We start from the raw sequence: 14,436 nt of genomic DNA on the forward strand, positions 1-14,436 counted from the left end.
TTACTGTAGGGGGTAGATTACTGTAGGGGGTAGATTACTGTAGGGGGGTAGATTACTGTAGGGGGATAGATTACTGTAGGGGGCAGATTACTGTAGGGGGCAGATTACTGTAGGGGGTAGATTACTGTAGGGGGGATAGATTACTGTAGGGGGGGATAGATTACTGTAGGGGGGGTAGATTACTGTAGGGGGGATAGATTACTGTAGGGGGGATAGATTACTGTAGGGGGGGTAGATTACTGTAGGGGGGGTAGATTACTGTAGGGGGTAGATTACTGTAGGGGTAGATTACTGTAGGGGGGTAGATTACTGTAGGGGGGGTAGATTACTGTAGGGGTAGATTACTGTAGGGGGATAGATTACTGTAGGGGGTAGGGGGCAGATTACTGTAGGGGGATAGATTACTGTAGGGGGGATAGATTACTGTAGGGGGGGATAGATTACTGGGGGTAGATTACTGTAGGGGGTAGATAGATTACTGTAGGGGGATAGATTACTGTAGGGGGTAGATTACTGTAGGGGTAGATTACTGTAGGGGGTAGATTACTGTAGGGGTAGATTACTGTAGGGGGGGATAGATTACTGTAGGGGATAGATTACTGTAGGGGTAGATTACTGTAGGGGGGTAGATTACTGTAGGGGGATAGATTACTGTAGGGGGATAGATTACTGTAGGGGGTAGATTACTGTAGGGGGCAGATTACTGTAGGGGGGCAGATTACTGTAGGGGGGAGATTACTGTAGGGGGATAGATTACTGTAGGGGGTAGATTACTGTAGGGGGTAGATTACTGTAGGGGGGATAGATTACTGTAGGGGTAGAATACTGTAGGGGGTAGATTACTGTAGGGGGATAGATTACTGTAGGGGGTAGATTACTGTAGGGGTAGATTACTGTAGATCACTGGGGGGATAGATTACTGTAGGGGGATAGATTACTGTAGGGGGCAGATTACTGTAGGGGGGATTACTGTAGGGGGGATAGATTACTGTAGGGGTAGATTACTGTAGGGGTAGATTACTGTAGGGGGATAGATTACTGTAGGGGTAGATACTGTAGGGGGCAGATCACTGGGGGGATAGATTACTGTAGGGGGGTAGATTACTGTAGGGGGCAGATCACTGTAGGGGATAGATTACTGTAGGGGGTAGAACACTGTAGGGGGCAGATTACTGTAGGGGGATAGATTACTGTAGGGGGTAGATTACTGTAGGGGGATAGATTACTGTAGGGGATAGATCACTGTAGGGGGATAGATTACTGTAGGGGTAGATTACTGTAGGGGGGTAGATTACTGTAGGGGGATAGATTACTGTAGGGGGTAGATTACTGTAGGGGGTAGATTACTGTAGGGGGATAGATTACTGTAGGGGGATAGATTACTGTAGGGGGGGATAGATTACTGTAGGGGGGATAGATTACTGTAGGGGGGGGGGGGGGGGGTAGATTACTGTAGGGGGGTAGATTACTGTAGGGGGATAGATTACTGTAGGGGGATAGATTACTGTAGGGGGATAGATTACTGTAGGGGGGCAGATTACTGTAGGGGGGGTAGATTACTGTAGGGGGATAGATTACTGTAGGGGGGATAGATTACTGTAGGGGGATAGATTACTGTAGGGGGTAGATTACTGTAGGGGGCAGATTACTGTAGGGGGTAGATTACTGTAGGGGGTAGATTACTGTAGGGGGATAGATTACTGTAGGGGGATAGATTACTGTAGGGGGATAGATTACTGTAGGGGGCAGATTACTGTAGGGGGTAGATCACTGTAGGGGGATAGATTACTGTAGGGGGATAGATTACTGTAGGGGTAGATTACTGTAGGGGGCAGATTACTGTAGGGGATAGATTACTGGGGGCAGATTACTGTAGGGGCAGATTACTGTAGGGGGATAGATTACTGTAGGGGGCAGATTACTGTAGGGGGCAGATTACTGTAGGGGGATTACTGTAGGGGATAGATTACTGTAGGGGTAGATTACTGTAGGGGGATAGATTACTGTAGGGGGATAGATTACTGTAGGGGGGGATAGATTACTGTAGGGGGCAGATTACTGTAGGGGATAGATTACTGTAGGGGAAGATTACTGTAGGGGGACAGATTACTGTAGGGGATAGATTACTGTAGGGGGATAGATTACTGTAGGGGGATAGATTACTGTAGGGGGATAGATTACTGTAGGGGGTAGATCACTGTAGGGGGATAGATTACTGTAGGGGGATAGATTACTGTAGGGGGAATAGATTACTGTAGGGGGCAGATTACTGTAGGGGGGCAGATTACTGTAGGGGGATAGATTACTGTAGGGGGGATAGATTACTGTAGGGGGATAGATTACTGTAGGGGTAGATTACTGTAGGGGGATAGATTACTGTAGGGGGCAGATTACTGTAGGGGGGAGATTACTGTAGGGGATAGATTACTGTAGGGGAAATAGATTACTGTAGGGGGATTACTGTAGGGGGTAGATGACTGTAGGGGGGGCAGATTACTGTAGAATAGATTACTGTAGGGGGTAGATCACTGTAGGGGTAGATTACTGTAGGGGGATAGATCACTGTAGGGGATAGATCACTGTTACTGTAGGGGGATTACTGTAGGGGGATAGATTACTGTAGGGGGAAATAGATTACTGTAGGGGGGAGATTACTGTAGGGGGCAGATTACTGTAGGGGATAGATTACTGTAGGGGGGACAGATTACTGTAGGGGGATAGATTACTGTAGGGGATAGATTACTGTAGGGGATAGATTACTGTAGGGGGATAGATTACTGTAGGGGGTAGATTACTGTAGGGGATAGATTACTGGGGGAAATAGATGACTGTAGGGGGACAGATTACTGTAGGGGATGACTGTAGGGGGAGATCACTGTAGATAGATTACTGTAGGGGGATAGATTACTGTAGGGGGAAATAGATGACTGTAGGGGGGATTTCACTGTAGGGGGAATAGATTACTGTAGGGGATAGATTACTGTAGGGGGATAGATTACTGTAGGGGGAAATAGATGACTGTAGGGGGATAGATTACTGTAGGGGGGATAGATTACTGTAGGGGGAAATAGATTTACTGTAGGGGGGAAATAGATACTGTAGGGGGGAAATAGATGACTGTAAGGGGGAAATAGATGACTGTAGGGGGGAAATAGATGACTGTAGGGGGAATAGATGACTATATAGATGACTGTAGGGGGGAAATAGATGACTGTAGGGGGGAAATAGATGACTGTAGGGGGGAAATAGATGACTGTAGGGGGGAAATAGATGACTGAAGGGGGGAAATAGATGACTGTAAGGGGGAAATAGATGACTGTAGGGGGGAAATAGATGACTGTAGGGGGGAAATAGATGACTGTAAGGGGGAAATAGATGACTGTAGGGGGGAAATAGATGAGAGGAGGGAGAACTTGCACAATTGGTAGCTGACTAAATACTTTTTTGCCCCACTGTATATAGTAGATAGATTTATAGTAGATAGTACCTTTCTCAGCCAGGGAGACTCTGCAGTTCTCCAGGTAGATATATATATAGTAGATAGATATATAGTAGATAGATTTATAGTAGATAGTACCTTTCTCAGCCAGGAAGATTCTGTAGTTCTCCAGGTAGATATATAGTTGATAGATTTATAGTAGATAGTACCTTTCTCAGCCAGGGACTCTGTAGTTCTCCAGGTAGATATATATATAGTAGATAGATATATAGTAGATAGATTTATAGTAGATAGTACCTTTCTCAGCCAGGAAGACTCTGTAGTTCTCCAGGTAGATATATAGTAGATAGATTTATAGTAGATAGTACCTTTCTCAGCCAGGAAGACTCTGTAGTTGTCCAGGTAGATATATAGTAGATAGATTTAGTAGATAGATATAGTAGATAGTACCTTTCTCAGCCAGGAGACTCTGTAGTTCTCCAGGTAGATATATAGTAGATAGATTTATAGTAGATAGTACCTTTCTCAGCCAGGAGACTCTGTAGTTCTCCAGGTAGATATATAGTAGATAGATTTATAGTAGATAGTACCTTTCTCAGCCAGGAAGACTCTGTAGTTCTCCAGGTAGATATATAGTAGATAGATTTATAGTAGATAGTACCTTTCTCAGCCAGGAAGACTCTGTAGTTGTCCAGGTAGATATATAGTAGATAGATGTATAGTAGATAGTACCTTTCTCAGCCAGGGAGACTCTGTAGTTGTCCAGGTAGATATATAGTAGATAGATTTATAGTAGATAGTACCTTTCTCAGCCAGGGAGACTCTGTAGTTCTCCAGGTAGATATATAGTAGATAGATTTATAGTAGATAGTACCTTTCTCAGCCAGGGAGACTCTGTAGTTGTCCAGGTAGATATATAGTAGATAGATTTATAGTAGATAGTACCTTTCTCAGCCAGGGAGACTCTGTAGTTCTCCAGGTAGATATATAGTAGATAGATTTATAGTAGATAGTACCTTTCTCAGCCAGGGAGACTCTGTAGTTCTCCAGGTAGATATATAGTAGATAGATGTATAGTAGATAGTACCTTTCTCAGCCAGGGAGACTCTGTAGTTGTCCAGGTAGATATATAGTAGATAGATTTATAGTAGATAGTACCTTTCTCAGCCAGGGAGACTCTGTAGTTCTCCAGGTAGATATATAGTAGATAGATTTATAGTAGATAGTACCTTTCTCAGCCAGGGAGACTCTGTAGTTCTCCAGGTAGATGACCTTCAGTTTGCTTCCCACCACTGGGTCTTTGTTGACCACATGTCCGACGGCCGTGATCAGCTTGATGATCTTCTTGGCCATGTGATACCCTGGGGCAGCCTGTAGAGGGAGACGACGCTCTCAATGGTGAAGAAATATATATGTTTTTATATATTTTTTAATTTAATTAATTCTTATTTACAATGACGGCCTACCCCGGCCAAACCTGGACGACGCTGGGCCAATAGCGCGCCGCCCTATGTGACTCCCAATCACGGCCGGATGTGATACAGCCTGGATATGATGTCATTGTTTCAGCATTATCGGCTTGAGTTTTTAAAAACTACGGTGTGCGATATGGATAAATCAACACAATCTACTTTTTTGGTTTTACAAATCGCAGGCGTCTTGAAGCTAAAATTGGGTTCACGTATACTCTGCTAATGACCCTACAAAAACTCTAAAGGAGCAAAGGAGAGCCATGTACGAAACGGAGAACTAAACCAGGAATGTCTGGTAAGTAAAATGGGGGCCGCCATCTTTATACACCTCAGCTGTTCTCCTTTATGAGTCCCAAATGGCACCCTCAACTTGTTCCCTTTTATAGGGCTCTACTTCACACAGGGGGTCCATGGGGCTCTACTTCACACAGGGGGTCCATGGGGCTCTACTTCACACAGGGGGGCCATGGGGCTCTACTTCAGACAGGGGGTCCATGGGGCTCTACTTCACACAGGGGGTCCATGGGGCTCTACTTCACACAGGGGGTCCATGGGGCTCTACTTCACACAGGAGAGGGGGTCCATGGGGCTCTACTTCACACAGGAGAGGGGGTCCATGGGGCTCTACTTCACACAGGAGAGGGGTCCATGGGGCTCTACTTCACACAGGGGGTCCATGGGGCTCTACTTCACACAGGGGTCCATGGGGCTCTACTTCACACAGGGGAGGGGGTCCATGGGGCTCTACTTCACACAGGAGAGGGGGTCCATGGGGCTCTACTTCACACAGGGGAGGGGGTCCATGGGGCTCTACTTCACACAGGGGGTCCATGGGGCTCTACTTCACACAGGGGAGGGGGTCCATGGGGCTCTACTTTACATTACATTACATTTAAGTCATTTAGCAGACGCTCTTATCCAGAGCGACTTACTTCACACAGGGGAGGGGGTCCATGGGGCTCTACTTCAGACAGGGGGTCCATGGGGCTCTACTTCACACAGGGGAGGGGGTCCATGGGGCTCTACTTTACATTACATTACATTTAAGTCATTTAGCAGACGCTCTTATCCAGAGCGACTTACTTCACACAGGGGAGGGGGTCCATGGGGCTCTACTTCAGACAGGGGGTCCATGGGGCTCTACTTCACACAGGGGAGGGGGTCCATGGGGCTCTACTTCAGACAGGGGGGTTATAGGGCTCTACTTCAGACAGGGGGTCCATGTGGCTCTACTTCAGACAGGGGGTTATAGGGCTCTACTTCAGACAGGGGGTCCATGGGGCTCTACTTCAGACAGGGGGGTTATAGGGCTCTACTTCAGACAGGGGGTCCATGGGGCTCTACTTCAGACAGGGGGGTTATAGGGCTCTGGTAAAACTTAGTGCACAATTTTAGACACAGCATCTCTCTCTCTCTCTCTCTCTCTCTCAAAACCAAGGAGAGAAGATCCACAGTTCCTTCCTTAGAGCCTTCTCCTCCAATTAATTTGAAAAGGACGAGAGGGGAGAGTAGGTGGGGAATCATGGGATGACTCATTGAGAAAGAGTCCTAGGCTATTCATGTAATGGGTTTTGAGTTGAGTGACTCACATACATACCTTGCCACCAATGATCACAGTCCGGGGAACAAAAGGTGCTTTTGGGTTCTTCTTGATGCCTTAAAAAAAAAAAAAGATGACTTGTTCACACTTTAAACAAGGTATTACATATTATAAAGACTTCATTAAGCCTTCATAACCCTTTATAAGCCCTACATAGAAGCTTCACAAATCATTTATAAGCAGATGTCATTCTAAAATCAAGGTGAAAACTATGATCCCTTATTGAAAGCTATGATCCCTTGTTAAATCCACTTCTATCAGTGTAGATGAAGGGGAGGAGACATGTAGATGAAGGGGAGGAGACATGTAGATGAAGGGGAGGAGACATGTAAAAAGAAGGATTTTTAAGCCTCGAGACAATTGAGACATGGATTGTGTGTGTGTGCCATTCAGAGGGTGAACGGGAAAGACAAAACATGTAAGTGCCTTTGAATGGGTTACGGTAGTAGGTGTCAGACGCACCGGTTTGTGTCAAGAACTGCATCGCAGTGCTAGAGGCGTCGCTACAGGCCCGGGTTCGATCCCGGGCTGTATCACAACCGGCCATGATCGCCATAGGGCGTCAGTTGAACGGTGTTTCCTCCAACACATTGGTGCGGCTGGTTTCTGGGGTAAGTGGGCGGCAGGGTGGCCTAGTGGTTAGAGCGTTGGACTAGTAACCGGAAGGTTGCAAGTTCAAATCCCCGAGCTGACAAGGTACAAATCTGTTGTTCTGCCCCTGAACAGGCAGTTAACCCGCTGTTCCTAGACCAGTTAACCCACTGTTCCCAGGCCGTCATTGAAAATAAGAATTTGTTCTTAACTTACTTTCCTAGTTCAATAAAGGTAAAATAAATAAATTAAGGAGAGCGGTTTGGTGGGTCATGTTTCGGAGGAGCCTGTTGGGGAGTTGCAGCGACGAGACAAGATCGAAATTGGGGAGAGGAATAAAATTAAAATAAAAAATGATTTATATATATAAAAAGAACTGCGATGCTGCTGGGTTTTTCAGCTCAACAGTTTTTCTGTGTGCATCAACAATTGTCCACTCCCCAAAGGACATCCAGCCAACTTGAAATCACTGTGGAACGCTTTCCACACCTTGCAGAGTCCATGCCCCGAAAAATTGAGGCTGTTCTGAGGGCGCAAGGGGGGGATGCAACACAATATTATGAAGCTGTTCCTAATGTTTTGTACACTCAGTGTAGGGTACTTTGGTCTAGATAGCGGGTAGGGTGCTGTGGTCTAGATAGGGGGTAGGGTGCTGTGGTCTATATAGGGGGTAGGGTGCTGTGGTCTAGATAGGGGGTAGGGTGCTGTGGTCTAGATAGGGGGTAGGGTGCTGTGGTCTAGATAGGGGGTAGGGTGCTGTGGTCTAGATAGGGGATAGGGTGCTGTGGTCTGTATAGGGGGTAGGGTGGTCTGTATAGGGGGTAGGGTGCTGTGGTCTGTATAGGGGGTAGGGTGGTCTGTATAGGGGGTAGGGTGCTCTGTATAGGGGGTAGGGTTGTCTGTATAGGGGGTAGGGTGGTTTGTATAGGGGGTAGGGTGGTCTGTATAGGGGGTAGGGTGGTCTGTATAGGGGGTAGGGTGCTGTGGTCTGTCTGGGGGTAGGGTGGTCTGTATAGGGGATAGGGTGGTCTGTATAGGGGGTAGGGTGGTCTGTATAGGGGGTAGGGTGGTCTGTATAGGGGTAGGGTGGTCTGTATAGGAGGTAGGGTGCTGTGGTCTGTATAGGGGTAGGGTGGTCTGTATAGGGGTAGGGTGGTCTGTATAGGGGGTAGGGTGCTCTGTATAGGGGGTAGGGTGCTCTGTATAGGGGGTAGGGTGGTCTGTATAGGGGTAGGGTGGTCTGTATAGGGGTAGGGTGCTCTGTATAGGGGGTATGGTGGTCTGTATAGGGGGTAGGGTGCTCTGTATAGGGGGTAGGGTGGTCTGTATAGGGGGTAGGGTGGTCTGTATAGGGGGTAGGGTGGTCTGTATAGGGGGTAGGCTGGTCTGTATAGGGGGTAGGGTGGTCTGTATAGGGGGTAGGCTGGTCTGTATAGGGGGTAGGGTGGTCTGTATAGGGGGTAGGGTGGTCTGTATAGGGGGTAGGGTGGTCTGTATAGGGGTAGGGTGGTCTGTATAGGGGGTAGGGTGGTCTGTATAGGGGGTAGGGTGGTCTGTATAGGGAGCTGTGGTCTGTATAGGGGTAGGGTGGTCTGTATAGGGAGCTGTGGTCTGTATAGGGGATAGGGTGGTCTGTATAGGGGTAGGGTGGTCTGTATAGGGGTAGGGTGGTCTGTATAGGGGGTAGGGTGGTCTGTATAGGGGGTAGGGTGGTCTGTATAGGGAGCTGTGGTCTGTATAGGGGGTAGGGTGGTCTGTATAGGGGGTAGGGTGGTCTGTATAGGGGGTAGTGGTCTGTATAGGGGGTAGGGTGGTCTGTATAGGGAGCTGTGGTCTGTATAGGGGATAGGGTGGTCTGTATAGGGGGTAGGGTGCTCTGTATAGGGGGTAGGCTGGTCTGTATAGGGGGTAGGGTGCTGTGACATACGGTTGTACATGGTGATAATGTGAAGGCAGTTGAGGAGCTGCCGCTTGTACTCGTGAATCCTCTTGACGTGGACGTCGAACATGGAGGACAGGTTGATGTTCACCTTGTACTCTTTCTCCAGGTACTGGGAAAACTTCACCTTGTTGTCCTGTGGCACACAAATGCATAGACCACAATGGAAATGATTTGTAATATATATATATAGGGGTCATGTTATGCCAATAGTATTGTAAATATGATCTGTTTCATGTTATGATCTGTTGCTTATTAAGGGGGAGGTTGATGTGGTTGAAGTCTTACCTGCTTGACATTAGAGACGTCTCTGATGAAGGCATCATCATTGACCAACTCATTGAGCTTCTGTAACTGACTGAGGTCTTTCACATATTCCTCCCCAATGGCCTAGAAACAAAGACAAAGTGTACGAACACGACAATACAGAAAATAGAATAAGATAAAGCAACGGTCAAAGAGAGACAATGGTCAATAAAGACGGCCAATTAAACCTCAGCGATTAGCTCAGCCAATCCCGGGTTACAGAGGAGGAGCCAGCGCCTAGGAGTGATGCCATTGGTCTTGTTCTGGAATTTATCCGGTTCTAATTCGCTGAAGTCTCGGAACCTTTCAAAACAAAAAGGAGATATTTTCTAGAATCTAAAAAGAGTTATTAGAGAGAGAGAGAGAGAGAGAGAGAGAGAGAGAGACAGAGAGAGAGAGAGAGAGAGAGAGAGTGAAGACAGGACCGTGTTCAATCGGGCACACCGTAGAAAAACAGTTCAAATCGCTTTTACAATGTAAAACAAAAAAAAAAACAAGCGTTTCTGATTGGATAATTACAGACAGAACTTCAAAGTCAGTTTTCTTCCGTTTTGTGCCTACGGAACACGACCTAGACAAGATCCCATCTTACACGTCATTCTTGATGATGTTGGAGTGTATCTCTGCGACTCCGTTGACAGCGTGAGATCCCACGATGCACAGGTGGGCCATGTTGACCCTCTTGCCCCCGTCTTCCTCGATCAGAGACATCCTGCGTATCCGATCCAGGTCTCCTGGAAAGAGAGCTCTAATCCCCTGGAGCAACAGCAGAAACATACAACCAGTCAGCTGGTCCCAATCTGCTCCACATCCCTCCTAAACCCCTATATAGTAAATCTGAATAGGCTGGACAAGTACAGTAGAAGCAGGGTACCGCTGAAGTTTCCACCACAACTTCCATATTACACATCTACAAACGTGGACGAATTAGGGCCAAGGAGGAGTAGGGAGCTAATTGAGACATACGGTCGCCAACCCCCAGTATCTACGCTATGGTAACCTACCCCCAGTATCTACGCTACGGTAAACTACCCCCAGTGTCTACGGTACGGTAAACTACCCCCAGTGTCTACGGTACGGTAACCTACCCCAGTGTCTACGCTATGGTAACCTACCCCCAGTGTCTACGCTACAGTAACCTACCCCAGTGTCTACGCTATGGTAACCTACCCCCAGTGTCTACGCTATGGTAACCTACCCCCAGTGTCTACGCTACGGTAAACTACCCCCAGTATCTACGCTACGGTAAACTACCCCCAGTATTTACGCTATGGTAACCTACCCCCAGTGTCTACGCTACGGTAAACAACCCCCAGTATCTACGCTACGGTAAACTACCCCCAGTATCTACGCTATGGTAACCTACCCCCAGTGTCTACACTACGGTAAACTACCCCCAGTATCTACGCTATGGTAACCTACCCCCAGTGTCTACGCTACAGTAACCTACCCCCAGTGTCTACGCTACGGTAACATACCCCCAGTGTCTACGCTACGGTAACCTAACCCCAGTGTCTACGCTACGGTAACCTAACCCCAGTGTCTACGCTACGGTAACCTACCCCCAGTGTCTACGCTACGGTAACCTAACCCCAGTGCCTACACTACAGTAACCTACCCCAGTGCCTACACTACGGTAACCTACCCCCAGTGTCTACGCTACGGTAACCTATCCCCAGTGTCTACGCTACGGTAACCTATCCTCAGTGTCTACGCTACGGTCGCCTACCCCCAGTATATACGCTATGGTAACCTACCCCCAGTGCCTACGCTACGGTAACCTACCCTCAGTGTCTACGCTACGGTCGCCTACCCCCAGTATCTACGCTACGGTAACCTACCCCAGTGTCTACAGTAACCTACCCCCAGTGTCTATGCTACGGTAACCTACCCCCAGTGTCTACGCTACGGTAACCTAACCCCAGTGCCTACGCTACGGTAACCTACCCCCAGTGTCTACGCTACGGTAACCTACCCCCACTGTGCTACGGTATCGCCTACCCCCAGTGTCTACGCTACGGTAACCTACCCCCCCAGTGTCTACGCTACGGTAACCTACTCCCCAGTGTCTACGCTACGGTCGCCTACCCCCAGTGTCTACGCTACGGTAACCTACCCCCAGTGCCTACGCTACGGTCGCCTACCCCCAGTGTCTACGCTACGGTCGCCTACCCCCAGTGTCTATGCTACGGTCGCCTACCCCCAGTGTCTATGCTACGGTCGCCCCCCCAGTATCTACCCCCCCCCAGTGCCTACGCCTACGGTAACCTACCCCCAGTGTCTACGCTACGGTAACCTACCCCCAGTATCTACGCTACGGTAACCTAACCCCAGTGCCTACGCTACGCTACGGTAACCTAACCCCAGTGCCTATGCTACGGTAACCTGTCTACCCCCAGTGCCTACGCTACCCCCAGTGTCTAGGTAACCTACGCTACGGTAACCCCCCAGTGCCTACGCTACGGTAACCTACCCCAGTGCCTATGCTACGGTAACCTAGTGCCTACCCCCTAGTGCCTACGCTACGGTAACCTACCCCCAGTGTCAGTGCCTACCCCCCCCAGTGCCTACGCTACGGTAACCTACCCCCAGTGCCTACGCTACGGTAACCTACCCCAGTGCCTACGCTACGGTAACCTACCCCCCAGTGCCTAGTGCCTACCCCCAGCTACGGTAACCTACCCCCAGTGCCTACGCTACGGTAACCTACCCCCCTAGTGTCTACCCCAGTGTCTACGCTACGGTAACCTACCCCAGTATCTACGCTACGGTAACCTACCCCAGTGCCTACGCTACGGTAACCTACCCCCAGTGTCTACGCTACGGTAACCTACCCCCAGTGTCTACGCTACGGTAACCTAACCCCAGTGCCTACACTACAGTAACCTACCCCCCCCAGTGCCTACACTACGGTAACCTACCCCCAGTGTCTACGGTAACCTACCCCAGTGTCTACGCTACGGTAACCTATCCTCAGTGTCTACGCTACGGTAAACTACCCCCCAGTATCTACGCTATGGTAACCTACCCCCAGTGTCTACGCTACGGTAAACTACCCCCAGTATCTACGCTATGGTAACCTACCCCAGTGTCTACACTACAGTAACCTACCCCCAGTGTCTACGCTACGGTAACCTACCCCCCAGTGTCTACACTACGGTAACCTACCCCCAGTGTCTACACTACGGTAACCTAACCCCAGTGTCTACGCTACGGTAACCTACCCCCAGTGTCTACGCTACGGTAACCTAACCCCGTGCCTACACTACAGTAACCTACCCCCAGTGCCTACACTACGGTAACCTACCCCCAGTGTCTACGGTAACCTACCCCCAGTGTCTACGCTACGGTAACCTATCCTCAGTGTCTACGCTACGGTCGCCTACCCCCAGTATCTACGCTATGGTAACCTACCCCCAGTGCCTACGCTACGGTAACCTACCCTCAGTGTCTACGCTACGGTCGCCTACCCCCAGTATCTACGCTACGGTAACCTACCCCCAGTGTCTACAGTAACCTACCCCAGTGTCTATGCTACGGTAACCTACCCCCAGTGTCTACGCTACGGTAACCTACCCCAGTGTCTACGCTACGGTAACCTACCCCCAGTGTCTACGCTACGGTAACCTACCCCCACTGTCTACGCTATGGTCGCCTACCCCCAGTGTCTACGCTACGGTAACCTACCCCCAGTGTCTACGCTACGGTAACCTACTCCCAGTGTCTACGCTACGGTCGCCTACCCCCAGTGTCTACGCTACGGTAACCTACCCCCAGTGTCTACGCTACGGTAACCTACCCCCAGTGTCTACGGTACGGTCGCCTACCCCCAGTGTCTATGCTACGGTCGCCTACCCCCAGTGCCTACGCTACGGTAACCTACCCCCAGTGTCTACGCTACGGTAACCTACCCCCAGTATCTACGCTACGGTAACCTACCCCAGTGCCTACGCTACGGTAACCTACCCCCAGTGTCTACGCTACGGTAACCTAACCCCAGTGTCTACGCTACGGTAACCTACCCCCAATGCCTACGCTACAGTAACCTACCCCCAGTGTCTACGCTACGGTAACCTAACCCCAGTGTCTACGCTACGGTAACCTACCCCAGTGTCTACGCTACGGTAACCTACCCCAATGCCTACGCTACAGTAACCTACCCCCAGTTCCTACGCTACGGTAACCTACCCCCAGGGTCTACGCTACGGTAACCTTCCCCCAGTGTCTACGCTACGGTAACCTACCCCAGTGTCTACGCTACGGTAACCTACCCCCAGTGTCTACGCTACGGTCGCCTACCCCCAGTGTCTATGGTCGCCTACCCCCAGTGTCTACGCTACGGTCGCCTACCCCCAGTGTCTACGCTACGGTAACCTACCCCCAGTGTCTACGGTAACCTACCCCAGTGCCTACGCTACGGTAACCTACCCCCAGTGCCTACGCTACGGTCGGCTACCCCCAGTGTCTACGGTAACCTACCCCCAGTGTCTACGCTACGGTCGCCTACCCCCAGTGTCTACGGTAACCTACCCCCAGTGTCTACACTACGGTAACCTACCCCCAGTGTCTACGGTCGCCTACCCCCAGTGTCTACGCTACGGTAACCTAACCCCAGTGTCTACGCTACGGTAACCTACCCCCAGTGTCTACGCTACGGTAACCTACCCCCAGTGCCTACGCTACGGTCGCCTACCCCCAGTGTCTACGCTACGGTCGCCTACCACCAGTATCTACGCTATGGTCGCCTACCCCCAGTGTCTACGCTACGGTAACCTACCCCCAGTGTCTACGCTACGGTAACCTACCCCTAGTGACTACGCTATGGTAACCTACCCCCAGTGCCTACGCTACAGTCGCCTACCTCCAGTGTCTACGCTACGGTCGCCTACCCCCCAGTATCTATGCTATGGTCGCCTACCCCCAGTATCTATGCTATGGTCGCCTACCCCCAGTATCTATGCTATGGTCGCCTACCCCCAGTATCTATGCTATGGTCGCCTACCCCCAGTGCCTACGCTACAGTCGCCTACCTCCAGTGTCTACGCTACGGTCGCCTACCCCAGTATCTATGCTACGGTAACCTACCCTC

General features: G+C 49.8%; 1 protein-coding gene and 1 long non-coding RNA gene across 3 annotated transcripts in view; both read right to left on the reverse strand.

The window, feature by feature from the left end:
• LOC118381635 (glycogen phosphorylase, liver form-like) overlaps positions 1–14,436 on the reverse strand; it is a 55,190-nt gene that overhangs the window by 8,244 nt on the left and 32,510 nt on the right. The window contains exons 11-16 of the mRNA XM_052485370.1: positions 9,940–10,103; positions 9,536–9,650; positions 9,330–9,431; positions 9,030–9,177; positions 6,509–6,567; positions 4,669–4,810 (exon numbers count right to left, since the gene is read on the reverse strand). Of these exons, the coding sequence (XP_052341330.1) occupies positions 4,669–4,810; positions 6,509–6,567; positions 9,030–9,177; positions 9,330–9,431; positions 9,536–9,650; positions 9,940–10,103 (730 nt within the window). The remainder of the gene's footprint in view (positions 1–4,668; positions 4,811–6,508; positions 6,568–9,029; positions 9,178–9,329; positions 9,432–9,535; positions 9,651–9,939; positions 10,104–14,436) is intronic.
• On the reverse strand, positions 10,658–14,087 carry LOC127913505 (uncharacterized). Of its 2 annotated transcripts, XR_008085797.1 has the most exons (5): positions 13,902–14,087; positions 13,504–13,744; positions 12,623–12,974; positions 10,794–10,961; positions 10,658–10,737 (listed from the first exon to the last, which is right to left on the reverse strand). It is a non-coding gene; the product is annotated as an uncharacterized LOC127913505 (long non-coding RNA). The 2 variants fall into 2 exon arrangements; XR_008085796.1 differs by having other exon boundaries at positions 10,672–10,961.

This window comes from Oncorhynchus keta, chromosome 29, assembly GCF_023373465.1.
Source record: "Oncorhynchus keta strain PuntledgeMale-10-30-2019 chromosome 29, Oket_V2, whole genome shotgun sequence".
In the NCBI taxonomy this organism is placed as follows: domain Eukaryota; kingdom Metazoa; phylum Chordata; class Actinopteri; order Salmoniformes; family Salmonidae; genus Oncorhynchus; species Oncorhynchus keta.